Raw genomic sequence first — 13,341 nt, 5'->3', positions numbered from 1 at the left:
GGACGAGACGATGTTTTGATGACACGCTACACACGCTGATGTAGTAGCGGCTTTGCGACCGTAGAATTCGGTGGCACGGGATGGCATTAATAACGACTTAGCCTCAAACTAAATTCATTTCACAGGCTTTCACATTTGACTTTTGCCATAGGCTAGTATCTGGTGAAGTTTAAGAATAGGCGTTTAGAGGGTTGACAAATACAGTCTAGTAGTAGAGTGAACAATGCAAAAGATAATTCGAGGTTTTTGCACAATGTCCAGTGCAATAACACCTTTAAAAGCTGCACAACATAATTAAAAACTAGTTTAAAGAATTTAAGCAGCCCATTTTTTAAATTTTTTTTTTTTGCATGGGACATTTTCCACTTTGATTTTTGCTATCTATCTTACCATAAAAATGCTTCTGTACATCATACACACACTTACACCATTGCCTTTGTATGTGAAAATTTAACACTATTAAACCAGTTTCTGATTATTTGCAATAAAACAACTCTTGATGGCTATATAGGATTGGTAAACCTTTTAAACAATTTGCCTTAAAAAAACTGTAAGCAACCCTGTTATTATACCTGCTTCATAGTAAAAACAGTGCTCACGGGGCAGTGTGATACGCGTCCCACTGGGCCTCTATATTAGCTCTTGTTCTAGTGCAGTTCCCATTTTTGACCACTAGGTTCAGCAATAACTTTGCAGCACAAAATGGAGCAGTTAGAATGCTACGATAGGGTTGTGCACAATAAAGGCAGGCAAATAAAAAAAAACCACAAGATTATATCAGTCAAATAATTTTTTCTTTTTTAAATTATTGAAAGAATAAATTTGAATTTTAATTGAGTTAAAATTGTGTAAAGACGGAATCATTATGTATTGATAATTGGAGAATTGCCGATATACAGTATATGACTGTTATATAAGACCCAATTTGGTTAATGACTGAAGCTAACACACATACATACATAACTCAGAGAACATGCTGCCTTGGAATTTATGCATTAAAAGTAATGATGTTAATGGGTGTAGTGCACTGTGGCCTCGCACCTTCAGGCTCGAGGGTTCGATTCCCGCTTTGTGTGTACTGTGATAGATTGGCACCCTGTTCAGCATGTACCCTGCCTCGTGCCCAGAGTCTGCTGGGATAGGTTCCAGGCCCCTGTGACCCTGCACTGGATAAACGGTATAGGACATGAATCAATTAATAATAATAATAATAATAATAATAATAATTATAATAATAATCAAGTTGACAATCTATTATTAACAATGCCATATTTTTAAAGTTTCTGCCATTTCCCATGACTGTTTAGGGAAACTAGCTTAGCTGTTTGCTGCGCTTTAATTTCCAGCATCGTCCTCCAGGGGGCATTAAACAATACAAAACAGGTATAAATAAATATAAAATAAAAAACACTTATTTTATTTTAAGAAACCCTATCAGGCTATTTTCTTCTCTGCATTTTAGTTTTACTGGAGGAGAAAAAAGAAAATTAAATTAATTTGTGATCTGAAAAAGTAAAATAATAATAAATAAATAAGTCTGCAAAGATAAGTTTCATACGATGATGATGATGATTTTATTTATTTATTTATTTATTTACCTTTTTTCCCCTGTTGTATTGTTAATTGAACTGAGTCATTATGTATTTGAGTATAAAAAGTAGAAGTGTGACAAGCATACAAATATATGTTTTGGTAGAAAGGCTCTTACACCTTTATTATTTTATCATTGTATTTTTTTAAAATTAATTTATGAACTCAAAAACACATCTAAAAAAGAAAAGTGAGTTATAGAGCAAAACAAAACAGCAGGTAAATTGGCTTAATTTTGTGGTGGTGGTGGGGTCAAGATGATGATGATGATGATAATAATAATAATAATAATAGTAGTAGTAGGCATTGATATTGTCAAAAGGTCCAAATCAACTAAGAAAATAAAAAGTATAATTTAAAAGAGAAAAATATATACAATACTCATACAATATTTGCATATTTTCCACAATCAGGCATGTCATGTTCTATGGAATGCACTTCTTTTCTTTTTTTTTTTTAAAAACCTGTGCTGCACTGGGGTATGAAAAGTCATTCTAATTTGGACATAATCTTAAATTTTAAAACACATGATATAAGTGAATTTTAAAGTCTTATTTATTCTCATTAATTAAATGCCAAAAGTAAATTTGTTTTAATTAAAATTTCATTTTAAAATGAAATTGACACAATGCATATTAATTATTATGGACACATCTAGATTAGATCATTTAACCTCACCAAAATCGTATGCTTTGATATAAATGAAATCAAGAACAAGTTACTGTGGATTAGGATGTGTCTCAATAACTTCACAACAAGTAACTCACACTGAGACAGTACCAGTACTGACTCCCCCCCAAAGACAATGAATAAACATATACGACAAATAAATATCATGTTTTTTATGGTTTATGCAATGTATTAAAATGCCTTTAGTCAAATGTCTTTAGTCCTTTTTTCCACCACTGGACAATAAACCCTTTCATGCATAGTCTCCACTTTATAGATTGTCAGTTTAGGGCTTTTTTTTTTTTTTTTTAAGGAAAATTTAAGATCTAAAAAAAAAAAAAAAACACCCTTACATCAATTGAGCATCTTACTGTATAGACTACTTATAATTAACAATCTTTAGGAATTTTTAAAAATATTTATAGAAAAGAAATATCTTTTCTATAAATATTTATCACAGATTTACTCTTACATTTCTTTTCTTGAAATTCTTTTTTTTTTTTTTTTTTTTAACTGTACTCGTTATTTTTTTTATTAGAAATTATATATTTTTAGAATTATATATTTAAAGAATTGTGTTCAACATTACATATTTTTGTTTTGGAACTTGTGGTTGGATATTCAATTATTCCTTTTTTTTCACCCATATTGTGCAAAATTTGTAGATATCTAGGCAGAGTAATAATTCATATATTAATCACAAATATTAACAAATTGACTTATGTGTATAATTTTTGTGTATTATTTATATAATTCATTCTTAAACTAAAAGGTTCATTAGGATATTTATCATCTTATGTAAATAACTTGATTAAGTGGATGTCATGGAAATTAAACATCCAAGATTGTGTAGGTTCCCCTTGTGCTACAAAAACAGCTTTGACATGACTCCAGGACCTCTGAAGGTGTGATGTGGTATCTGACACCAGATCCTTTAAGTTCTGTAAGTAGAAAGGTGATGCTTGGTCAGATCGGGATCTGTGGAATTTGGATAACTTTAAACTTTTTTTCTGCTTATCCTCATAAACAGCATGCTATGATGCACTGGGTGTTCTGATATCTTTCATTCATAGGCAGCATGAACTTTCTTCAGCAGTCTGTGCTACTTTAGCTTTTCCTTGATCCCAACAGGTATAGTCGAGTCTTGGGTGGTTATGATCCTGTCCTGGTATATAATTGATAGTCAATGTTATTTAGTTGACCTGGTGGTGTTAAAGTTATGTGGCGCTAATGTTTGGGGCTGATTGGTGTATATTGCTAACTAGCTGAACCGATAATCTTTATAGCCTGAAAATTTAAGCCAAATGTTTGCACAGAGTCTCAAGTCTTATTTCTACGTTTGATTTCTCCTTAGTATGAGGTTGAGCATTGGTTCAAAATGGTGAGGAAGAAAAGAAACTCTTGTTCTTTTTGAGCTAACAACACGACTGGTTATGTTGAAAAGATCTTGTTCTCATATTAAACATAATTGGAACTTTTGCTCATTGATTCCATCAAGAAGTTATCACCTGAAATTGCTCCATAAATTTTTACTTTTGAAAATAATATTTTTTCCTGCCCTGTGGAAGGACAGGGTCCATCCCCAGCCAATGCCCCCATTCATGCATTGGAGTTGCAGGGCATCCTTAGTGGCAGTGCCAACCCTGGATGAATAATGAGCAGATCTGTAATGGGGAGCAGCTGACAGCACAACAATATGATTCAGGTGGTGTTTAGTTTCTCCTTTAACAGGCACCCCTCTGAGCTTCTTTGTAGAAGCCTACAGCGTTATTAGAAATGGTTTATAAAGCAAAGAAGTGTGCAGGGGGGGGGGGGGGGTTCTTTCTTGTACAGCTTAATGTAGTTTAAATTTCAGCATACATCATGGGATAAAACATCATTTAGCTGTAAAACAATCGCTTTTCTCTCCTATTGCATCTATCTTTTTATTTTAATGTTTTTTTAACAAATAAATACACAAATGTTTTTTTTAGAACTTTGAGTTCTTAGCTTTAGACTTTACAACTTAAAAGGAAGGTTGACGAATTTTGATTACAGTATGAAAATCAGTGTAACCTTTTGACGCTCAACCATTAATGATTAGTTTGCAACCATAAATAAAACCATGTTTAATTTTCATCACTTTAAACCAACACCATGGAATGTGACATGGAGAGAATGAACGCATATGTCTCTGTCCATTCTTCTTCATAAACAAGCCATATCATCAGTTCACTAACCAAACCAGAATAGCTGGAGAAAATGTGTGCGAAAACCTTTTTCCCTTTTAAATTATATATGTCTAGTCCTGATGTTTCTCTGATTCAGCTAAATAAGTTACATCAAGGCATGTGATTGAAAAAAAAAAAACACAACAGAGGATATGCAACAGAAGCCAAGATGGGTCTGTATGAGAACTGCTACAGAAGCTGAGATTAACATTTACATTTGAGCATTTGGGAGACGCCCTCATCCAAAACGATTTTCATTTTATCTAAAAATTTTTTTTACATTTGAGCAATTTTGGGTTAAGGGCCTTCCTTCAGGGCCCAACAGTGGCAACTTGGTAGTGCTGGGGATTAATACCTGGGACCTTCCGATTAGTAGTCCAATGCCTTAACCACTAAGATGCTCCTGATCTTAAAAATGGATTCTGCAAAGGATTTGTTGCAAAAAAAATAGACAGTTTTGCAGAGGATCTGCTACAAAAAAAGGATCTGCACCAGAAGCTTAGATGTTTCTAGACAGGATACACAACAGAAGCCCTGACAAATCTGCAGGAGAGCTGCTACAGAAGAAGAGATGGTTTAGTAGAGGTTCTGCTACACAAAAAATTTATGCGCTTCTGCAAAGAATCTGTTACCCGAGCCGAGACCTTTCTCCAGAGGATCTGCTACACAAAATGAGATGGTTTTACAGACGATCTGCTTCAAAAGCTAAGATGGATCTGATCATAATTTTTTCTCTAAGATAATCAATTTAGGTTCAGAATTTTATTCAAGTAGTCCATACACTAAAATATTCTATAAACCTTTCTTTTTAATTCTTTTTAAAGTCTTGCAGTCTTGGGGATAACATGCTTATCATTTCTACTTGTACTAGGAACATCTAGAGGATGTGATGGCCCTGTATAATGAGTAGCATCATTCAGTAGCGTGATCTCTCTCCACCATTACTAAACAATGATGCATGCACTAAAATGTCTTATGAATTCTTGGTGCCTTGAGGATATTAAACATTCTCCAAATTAATAAACAAAAAGTGAAACCTATAAACTCAGTTCCGAGAACTACATATCAAGAAATAAACTCACTCATGACTTTCAAGTTTCAAGTCATGTCAAGTTTTGTTTACTTATTTGTTGCTGTTATTGTTTTACAGTTTATAGCATCCGGTTTAATGCCTTATTACTTGTTTGAAATTACTCTCTGCACTCCAAAGCATAATTAATTAATGTTTAAACAGCACTGAAATGGCTAAGTCTCATTGCTTCTGATGGTAGATTAAATAAGTTTAATTCATAACCTCGCTGCTCTCGATTTTTGACAGGGTTCAGTCTCTATTTGTTAATTTCATCTTTTGCAGTACAGTAGCTTTAAGCAAAGGGTGTCACCGAAGGAAAAGGAATCTTTAACAAACATTTAACTGTCACTGTGAAAACTGAGCAGAGTGTGTCTTTGCCATGCTGTTCTTTGGGGTTTGTGGAAACGTGCTTGATGTTAAATTTAGCTTTTTGAAAAGCTGGTCTCTCTTTTGCTTTCTCACACTTCTTCGCCGCCTCTTTCTGTTACTCTCTCACTAAGTTTCAATGAGGTTATCATTAGCATTTTCACCAACTGACAGCCAAAACACATCATTACACCCCATCTTAACAACTGTATCTTATCTGTTGCCCATTTGTCCATTTTTCCCCCTTTTTTTTGCTCCCTGACAGCGCCCTGGTCTCAGGCACATTACGCAATTTATATATTTAATTATTTATGATATCCATATAATTCCAGTGTAATCTTACCTAGACAGAAAAGTGTGATTACAAAATAATGTTTAGAAGTTGTTGTGCAAATAAGATCTTTTGGGTCATCCTTTAAAAATTTTAAAAAGCAGCTGGAAATGTGAAACAGTGTAATATCTGTTTTGTAAGTCTCTGTCAATAGTATAAATTAAGCACTTAATCATATTTGTAATGTATATTAATATATATTGTAAAAATTGTAAAAGTGATTGAAGATTGTTTAAGGTTTTTGGTTTAATGTCCTAAAAACATGAACCACTTTAAGATTTCACATTATTATTATTATTATTATTATTGGAATGATGGCAAACATAAATCAAGCAAATTCTAAACAAATCTAATGTGAAGGGGTGTGAAGACTTAATAATAAAAAAATATTTTTTATATGAAGCAGAAATAAAATGTGTATTAATATCATAATATAATTCATATCATATCAAAGAAATAATGTACAATTAATCACTTGTGGCAATTTTCACAATATAAAAATCTTTTGCTGGGACACATACAATCATTATAAATAAGAAAATCATTCCAGTTGCAAAAGTGAATTTGAATACTGAATGAGATAATAATAATAATAATAATAATAATAATAATGTCATTGCTTTTGTTTTCATAAAGGTTTCCATAAAATCTAAATATAAAAAACACAACAAATGGAACTGCAGCCTTTCGGATATTTCAGTTTGATTCTTTAAATCTTTTGTTTAAAAAGCACATTTTTAAAAATCAGATTTAAAATATTTACAGAGTTGTATATGGAGTATACAATAGTGTGAACACATTGTCATAATGTTGTAGTTTCAAATTTATAAAATAGTTTTATAAAAACAAATGCTAAACCAAAGGTGAAGGTTATAACATACTGAATATTTCGAAGCAATGATACAAAAATATGCAGAAATAATAAAGAATAATAAGCACTAGAATCTTTTGCCTGTTTAAAGAAAGAAAAGTGCTGAAGTGATGAGATAAGCGCCCTCTTTGAATTATACACTATTTACACACTGTTCAATTATTATTGTTCATATTATTATTATTATTAATAATAATAATAAAGATTTCCCAATAACTCAAAGATAATAATGATAATAATAATAATAATAATAATAATAATAATAATAATAATAATAATTCTATATATATTTTTAAAAAGTTTAAAACGTACTCATCGTCTGCAGGCTGGTCACAACACTGTAAGAGTTTTCTAAAAAGGAAAGGCAGAAATAGGAAAGCAGCCCTGCTCGCGCGGATTCGTGTGTGTGTGTGTGTGTGTGTGTGTGTTTGTTTGTTTGTGTTTCCAAGGTAAGCCTCTGTCACAGTGATGCATTTTGTTTCCACACAGTAAATCCTGCTGTAATTCCGTACACACTCTTTCTCTCTCTCTCTCTCTCTCTCTCTCTCCATCACTGCACGTTTTGCGCTTTGAGTTCGAGCATGGCGTCCTCGGTCCCGTGCGTGGCGTGCACCCCGGGCGGCGTCATCCTCTTCTCTTTCTGCCGCCGGTTGCAGAACCACACGCGCACCACCTCCTTCTCGAGGTGCAGACTGTCCGCGAGGCTCGTGATCTCCGCCGCGGCCGGTTTGGGACACTTAAGGAAGTGGCTCTCGAGCGCGCCCTTCACGCTCACCTCGATGGACGTGCGCTTCTTGCGCTTCCTGCCCTGCGCCGCGAGCTTATCCAGGCCGGTGCCGCCGCCGCCACCGCTCGCGCTGCAGTCCGCCTCCTCGAGCCACTTGCTGAGCAGCGGCTTGAGCTTACACATGTTCTTGAAGCTGAGCTGCAGCGCCTCGAACCGGCAGATGGTCGTCTGCGAGAACACGTTGCCGTAGAGCGTGCCAAGCGCGAGCCCGACGTCTGCCTGCGTAAAGCCGAGCTTGATGCGCCGCTGCTTGAACTGCTTGGCGAAGTGCTCGAGGTCGTCTGACGTCGGGGTCGCGTCCTCGTCCGACACCGGTGACTCGTGCACGCTCCGGTGGTGGTGCTGGTGCTCGTGCTGGTGGTGCTCGCGCAGATGCGGGCTGTGGTGATGGTGGTGCTCGTGCTCGTGCTCCTGGTGATGCGCTTGAATGCCCGGCACGAGCCCGTTGAGCGCACCGAACCCGCCGGAGTACGCGAGACTCTGCTGGTGAGCCGCCGACGTGCCGCTCGCGCTCCTCCACGCGCGCGCCGCGTCCTCGTCGTGATGCTGATGATGGTGATGGTGGTGGTGATGAAGCATGTGCTGTAAGTTGCCGCTGCTTGAGTTGTTGTTGTTATTATTGTTGTTGCTGTTGTCGTCGCTGTTGTCGTTGTCCTCGTGCATCTCGTCTCCGGTGCCACGGATCGTGGGTTTGATGTCGGCCGACGTCCACGCGGCTGCGTCCCCTCCACCACTACCACCGCCTCCTCCTAATCCCAATCCTCCTCCTAATCCTCCTCTCCCGCCGCCGTGAGACAGCGCGGCTGCGATCCACTGGTGCGCGTGACTCCCGCCGTTGCTGTTCTGCAGCGCGAACTCGCTCTGCAGCAGCGCGGCGGCGTGCGCGTGCCTGTAAGCCGAGCCCGGCGCCGCGTGCTGCTGCATGCCGCCGGTGTCCGCGTGCGCCGGCGCGCTCGCGCTGAGCAGACTGTAGTGAGCAGCGGATGCTGTCGCGGCCATGAGGAGCAGCGCGAGACTGGGGAACCGGTGAACGGAGGGAGACTTAGGTAAAACACACACACCCACAAACCCATCCCTCCCCACCCACCCACACACACACACACACATATATTTTCAACTGAAGCCCTGCCTCCAAATAATTCTGATTGGTTGATAGGTACCTCTTTACTGCACACTGCAGAGGGCTGTCTACAGTATTTGTCTCTCACCTCGTGTCTCTGTCTCACACTATTCTGTACCTGTTTATCTTTTCTCTGTCTCTTGTTCCATGTCTCACTCTCACTTTCTTCTCTTCTGCTGTTACTCTTTTTTCTTTCTTAGTCTTTGTACATGTTCTCATGCATGGTTCGTCAGTGGTTAGCACTGTCGCCATGCACCTCCAGGGTCGAGGGTTCGAGTCCCGCCTCTGCTCTGTGTGGAGATTGCTTGTTCTTCCCGTGCTTGGGTTTCCTCCGGGTACTCCGGTTTCCTCCCACAGTCCAAAAACTTGCAGGTAATGCTAATTGGCGTTCCCAAATTGCCCTTAGTGTGTGAATGAGAATCAGGAATCAAACTGGCAATCTGAGCCCTTAAGTAACTGCCAAAGAAACGACAAATATATCTCCAGGGTGGGGAGTATCCCGATGTGCCGAGTGGCACGTGCACGGACCAATATACCAAATACCAAAAAATTCTCATAATCTCTTTTTCTCTCTCTCTCATAGACCCCCTCTCCCCCAACACACACACATATAATCTCTTGATCAGATGTGTGAATCTATTTGTTTAAGCACTAAAGCACACCTTTGTACAAGTGCATGGTTGTTGTGAGGGCTGCATGAATGCTGTTCCTGCAGTGCCAAGTTCACACACATTAGCCACCCATAACTGATCAGAACATCAAATGTTAGACTGGCATAATAAATAATTGTCTAGGTGATCCTATGGATGTAGTAGGTTGTAATAGCATGACATTGAGCAAAACAAGTAAAAAATTAACACAAGCAGTCTGTGTTTAAGTCTGTTAAATTATTTCCAGGATTTTATTTACTGGTTCAGAGCAAAAGCAGCTCTGTTCGATTCTTCCATTTTGCGAAAAAAGGCAGGTCTTGCTCAAATAATATGTTTTCACTACATGTAGGAATTTTTACATTTCCAGCTATACAAAATATCAAAAGTGCATTTTCATTTTTAGCAGTTAATGTTTGGGTGGCATGGTTGGCATCGTCTTTAGCACTGTCGCCTCACATCACTAGGATTGCTCGTGTGTCCGGTGATGGACTGACACCCCATCCAGGGTGTACCCCGGGACAGGCTCCCGACTCCCCACGACCCTATACAGGATAAGCAGGATAGAGAATGGCAGAGACGGAGAGAGGTGGTGATGTCTGATGTGGATTATTATCCTTTAGCAGCATGTCCCTAAGCGTTTTATTGATGATTGGAATTTGCAGTTTATCAATAAATGACCTGTCATACTTTCTGACATTCACCAGCCTCTTGTTTTTTATTTCTGTTAAAGTTTATAAGAAAATAGTGGTTAAAGGTTCCTAAATAGTGCTTGTATAGGCTGCATGATTTCCATGACCATGTACAGAGAATGAGTGGGTGAATAAGAGGTAATATCTGCAAAAAAAAAAAAAAAAAAGCTATATTCAGCATTTTCTTTGCATCGCAAAAGTTTGGATGCTGTGAATCAATCAACACACCTTAATTTCTTTTTCAAGGACAGCTTACATTTGTTTAAACTGGTTATCTTGCATAACAGATGCTCTACTAATGAATGGATCTTTAAGCATTTAGAAATATGTATGAATTTTAACCAGATCATGGGAATATTCTTTCTTCTCATTTTACACCTTTGCTCTCCATTCTCGATCCCTGGTGTGTATTTGTTTATGAGCTTGGTTAGAAATGTATTTTCTTCTTTAAAGACAATGTTTTTGTTTCTGCCTTTTTTTCCTTTCCTTTATATCATTTATATAACTTATGCATATATCAATGATCCAAAAAATATAAATAAATAAAAAGATCGAGAAAAGGACATTAAGGCATGTTTTGATAAAAAAAAGAAAATTTATTTTTCCTTTCATAAAAAACAGGATGCAAATGAATTGCTAATATAGACTATTTTGCTTAGTTAGTTTTTTAAATTAGATTTGTGTTTTGTGTGTTTTAGTCTTATTTCTGCTAAAATTTAGAAGAAAACACAAGATGTAAAAACACAAAGAAAACACCATCATATTTTATTTTACAAAAGATATAGCCTATTGTACCAGTCAAACTTTATGACACGCTTTTAAATTTAATGTTTTTTCTTCTCTTGTTATTACACTATTTCCACAGTTTCTACACTAACGAGCAATGCTTAAGGCATTCAAAAATTACGAAAATAATCTCCACTGTCGATCCTGTGATGTGTCTGAAACGTCAGCTCTGGGTGAGGTGAGTCTTGGCCTTTCTTTTCTGAGATGAGCGGCACAAGACGTTCAAAGACATTTTTCGAACCTCAACATTCTCTAGAATAATCACAGAATAATGTAAAAGAAATGAAAAAGAAAAATCCAGAGAGCAGGACAGAAATGCGTTGTTGATGAGAGGCATCAGAGGAGGATGGTTTTAAGACTGATTTCAAGCTGTCAAGAAGACTATGGTAACTCTTTACACCCGTGGTAAGCAGAAAAGCATCACAGAATGCAAAAAAATATTAATAATTAAACATATCCATTCAGGTTCCACTGTTGACAGCAATAAGATTGGACCGTTGAAGTTTGGATAAAGAGCAGGCAACGTTGTTGAAATCTTTACTTTTACAGTGGCCTCGTTTTCTTGTTCTTGTTGACAATTTCGTACCGAGGACGGCATTTTGGTGGGAAATATAAGAGAAGCAGAAAGACAGATGCATAGAGAAATATAAAAAAGAGAAACAATGGGAGACTGAAAGAGAAATGAAGAGCAGAAAGAAGAAATCACACACAGTAAATTTCAGGTGATCTATGTGTGTGTGTGTGTGTGTGTGTGTGTATGTGTGTGTGTGTGTGTGTGTGTGTGTGCGTTTTAGCAGGCTGCAGGTGTCTCAGACTGACCAGCTGTCCATGTCCGTGCTGAAAGCAAAAGCACACCGCATTATTCTCCCCCACCGTACATTTCTTCATCAGCTCGGGGGGTTGCTATAGAGACCGGCCGAGGGAATGGGAAGGGGCAAATCAAACAGCGGCCCCCCAGTCACCCCCCTCTGGGGCATCTGAGAGCCTACTTACATCAGCTTTCAACTGGACAAAGCACAGAGAAGGAGAGGACAGAATGTGAGAGGACAGAGAGACTAAGTGTATGAGTGTGAGTGTGTGTCTAAGTGGAGGGAGGGATGGAGGGATGGAGGGAGGGCAGGCTGGTTTCATCAGAGCTTCTCTTTATTAGGATATTAAATGAAATTGAGACGTATCAAACAAAAACATTAAACTCTGTCATCAAGCCATAGGTGCAAATCGGTCATTTTCTGAAGAATCATTTCCATGGTGTGGTCACGTATTAAAGTGACCTATTATACATAATTCACTTTCTAATTCTTTAAAAAAAAAAATTGTATCTAGAAGAGTCGTAAGTTTGCATGTACAAGCAAAAAACCTGAGGAAAAAAACATTCCCTGCTTTTTATTCTTTTTTATTTTTGTACTGGTCAGGGTTTAAACAAGCCAAGTATATCTTCCCCCTAATGTGACCTCATATAAGAAGAGACCGTGCTGGTGCTAGTGTTTAGAAGAGGAGGGAAATAGAGGTTTGAGTTTAAGTTTATTTAAACTGGAGCATTATCAGAAACATTTCGTGGGAGTGCTGAGAAATAGGGTAACTTGCTAAAGAAATAATAGTACAATAGTACAAAATGGGAATAAATACTGTGGTCATTATTGGCCTCCACAGTCCATAGTTGGACTACAGAGGTTCCTAAGATGTATGGATCATTAAAGAAATAGTAAAATATGGGAAGTTTAAATCGGCACGCTGTTAGACCTACAGTATCATTTGAGTGACAGGTGTCTATTAATGCTTGTGTTCAAAAATGTTATTGTTCCTACAGTATAAAGAAATCACTGAAAAATAATAGTAAAATACTGGCATCGGTGTAATTTATTTTATATGACAGAAGAGTAAGAGTGTGTTTTATGGTAATTTGAAAGTTCATGCCAGCATGTTACTGTTTATTTACAAGGGGTAATAAAATCTGTTTTGCATTTAATTTCTACTGTCAGAGACAAGGGATAACAGAATGTAACCCAGAAATACCTTATAAAATACAAACCACTGTACAATAACCAAAAAAACAATAAAGAACAATGATTATCACATTATAGTTATATACCAGTAAACTGGTGACAGGATCATGGGACTAAAGGCCAGCCCATCTGGTCCAATCCCACAGAAATGCCAATGTGGCACAAATTGTCAATGCTGGCCCCATAGAAAGACACCA

General features: G+C 37.5%; 1 protein-coding gene across 1 annotated transcript; it reads right to left on the bottom strand.

The window, feature by feature from the left end:
• Positions 1-7,642: 7,642 nt before the first annotated feature.
• pou3f2b (POU class 3 homeobox 2b) lies at positions 7,643-11,739 on the bottom strand. The gene is made up of 2 exons (XM_053487178.1): positions 11,728-11,739; positions 7,643-8,937 (listed from the first exon to the last, which is right to left on the bottom strand). The coding sequence occupies exons 1-2, from the start codon at positions 11,737-11,739 to the stop codon at positions 7,660-7,662; spliced, it is 1,290 nt and encodes a 429-aa protein (XP_053343153.1). The 3' UTR covers positions 7,643-7,659.
• Between the last annotated feature and the right edge of the window lie 1,602 nt (positions 11,740-13,341).

This window comes from Clarias gariepinus, chromosome 25 (assembly GCF_024256425.1).
Source record: "Clarias gariepinus isolate MV-2021 ecotype Netherlands chromosome 25, CGAR_prim_01v2, whole genome shotgun sequence".
NCBI classification, from domain to species: Eukaryota; Metazoa; Chordata; class Actinopteri; order Siluriformes; family Clariidae; genus Clarias; species Clarias gariepinus.
Note: the sequence above shows the minus strand (reverse complement) of the source record. Positions and strands in the feature narration are given on the sequence as shown.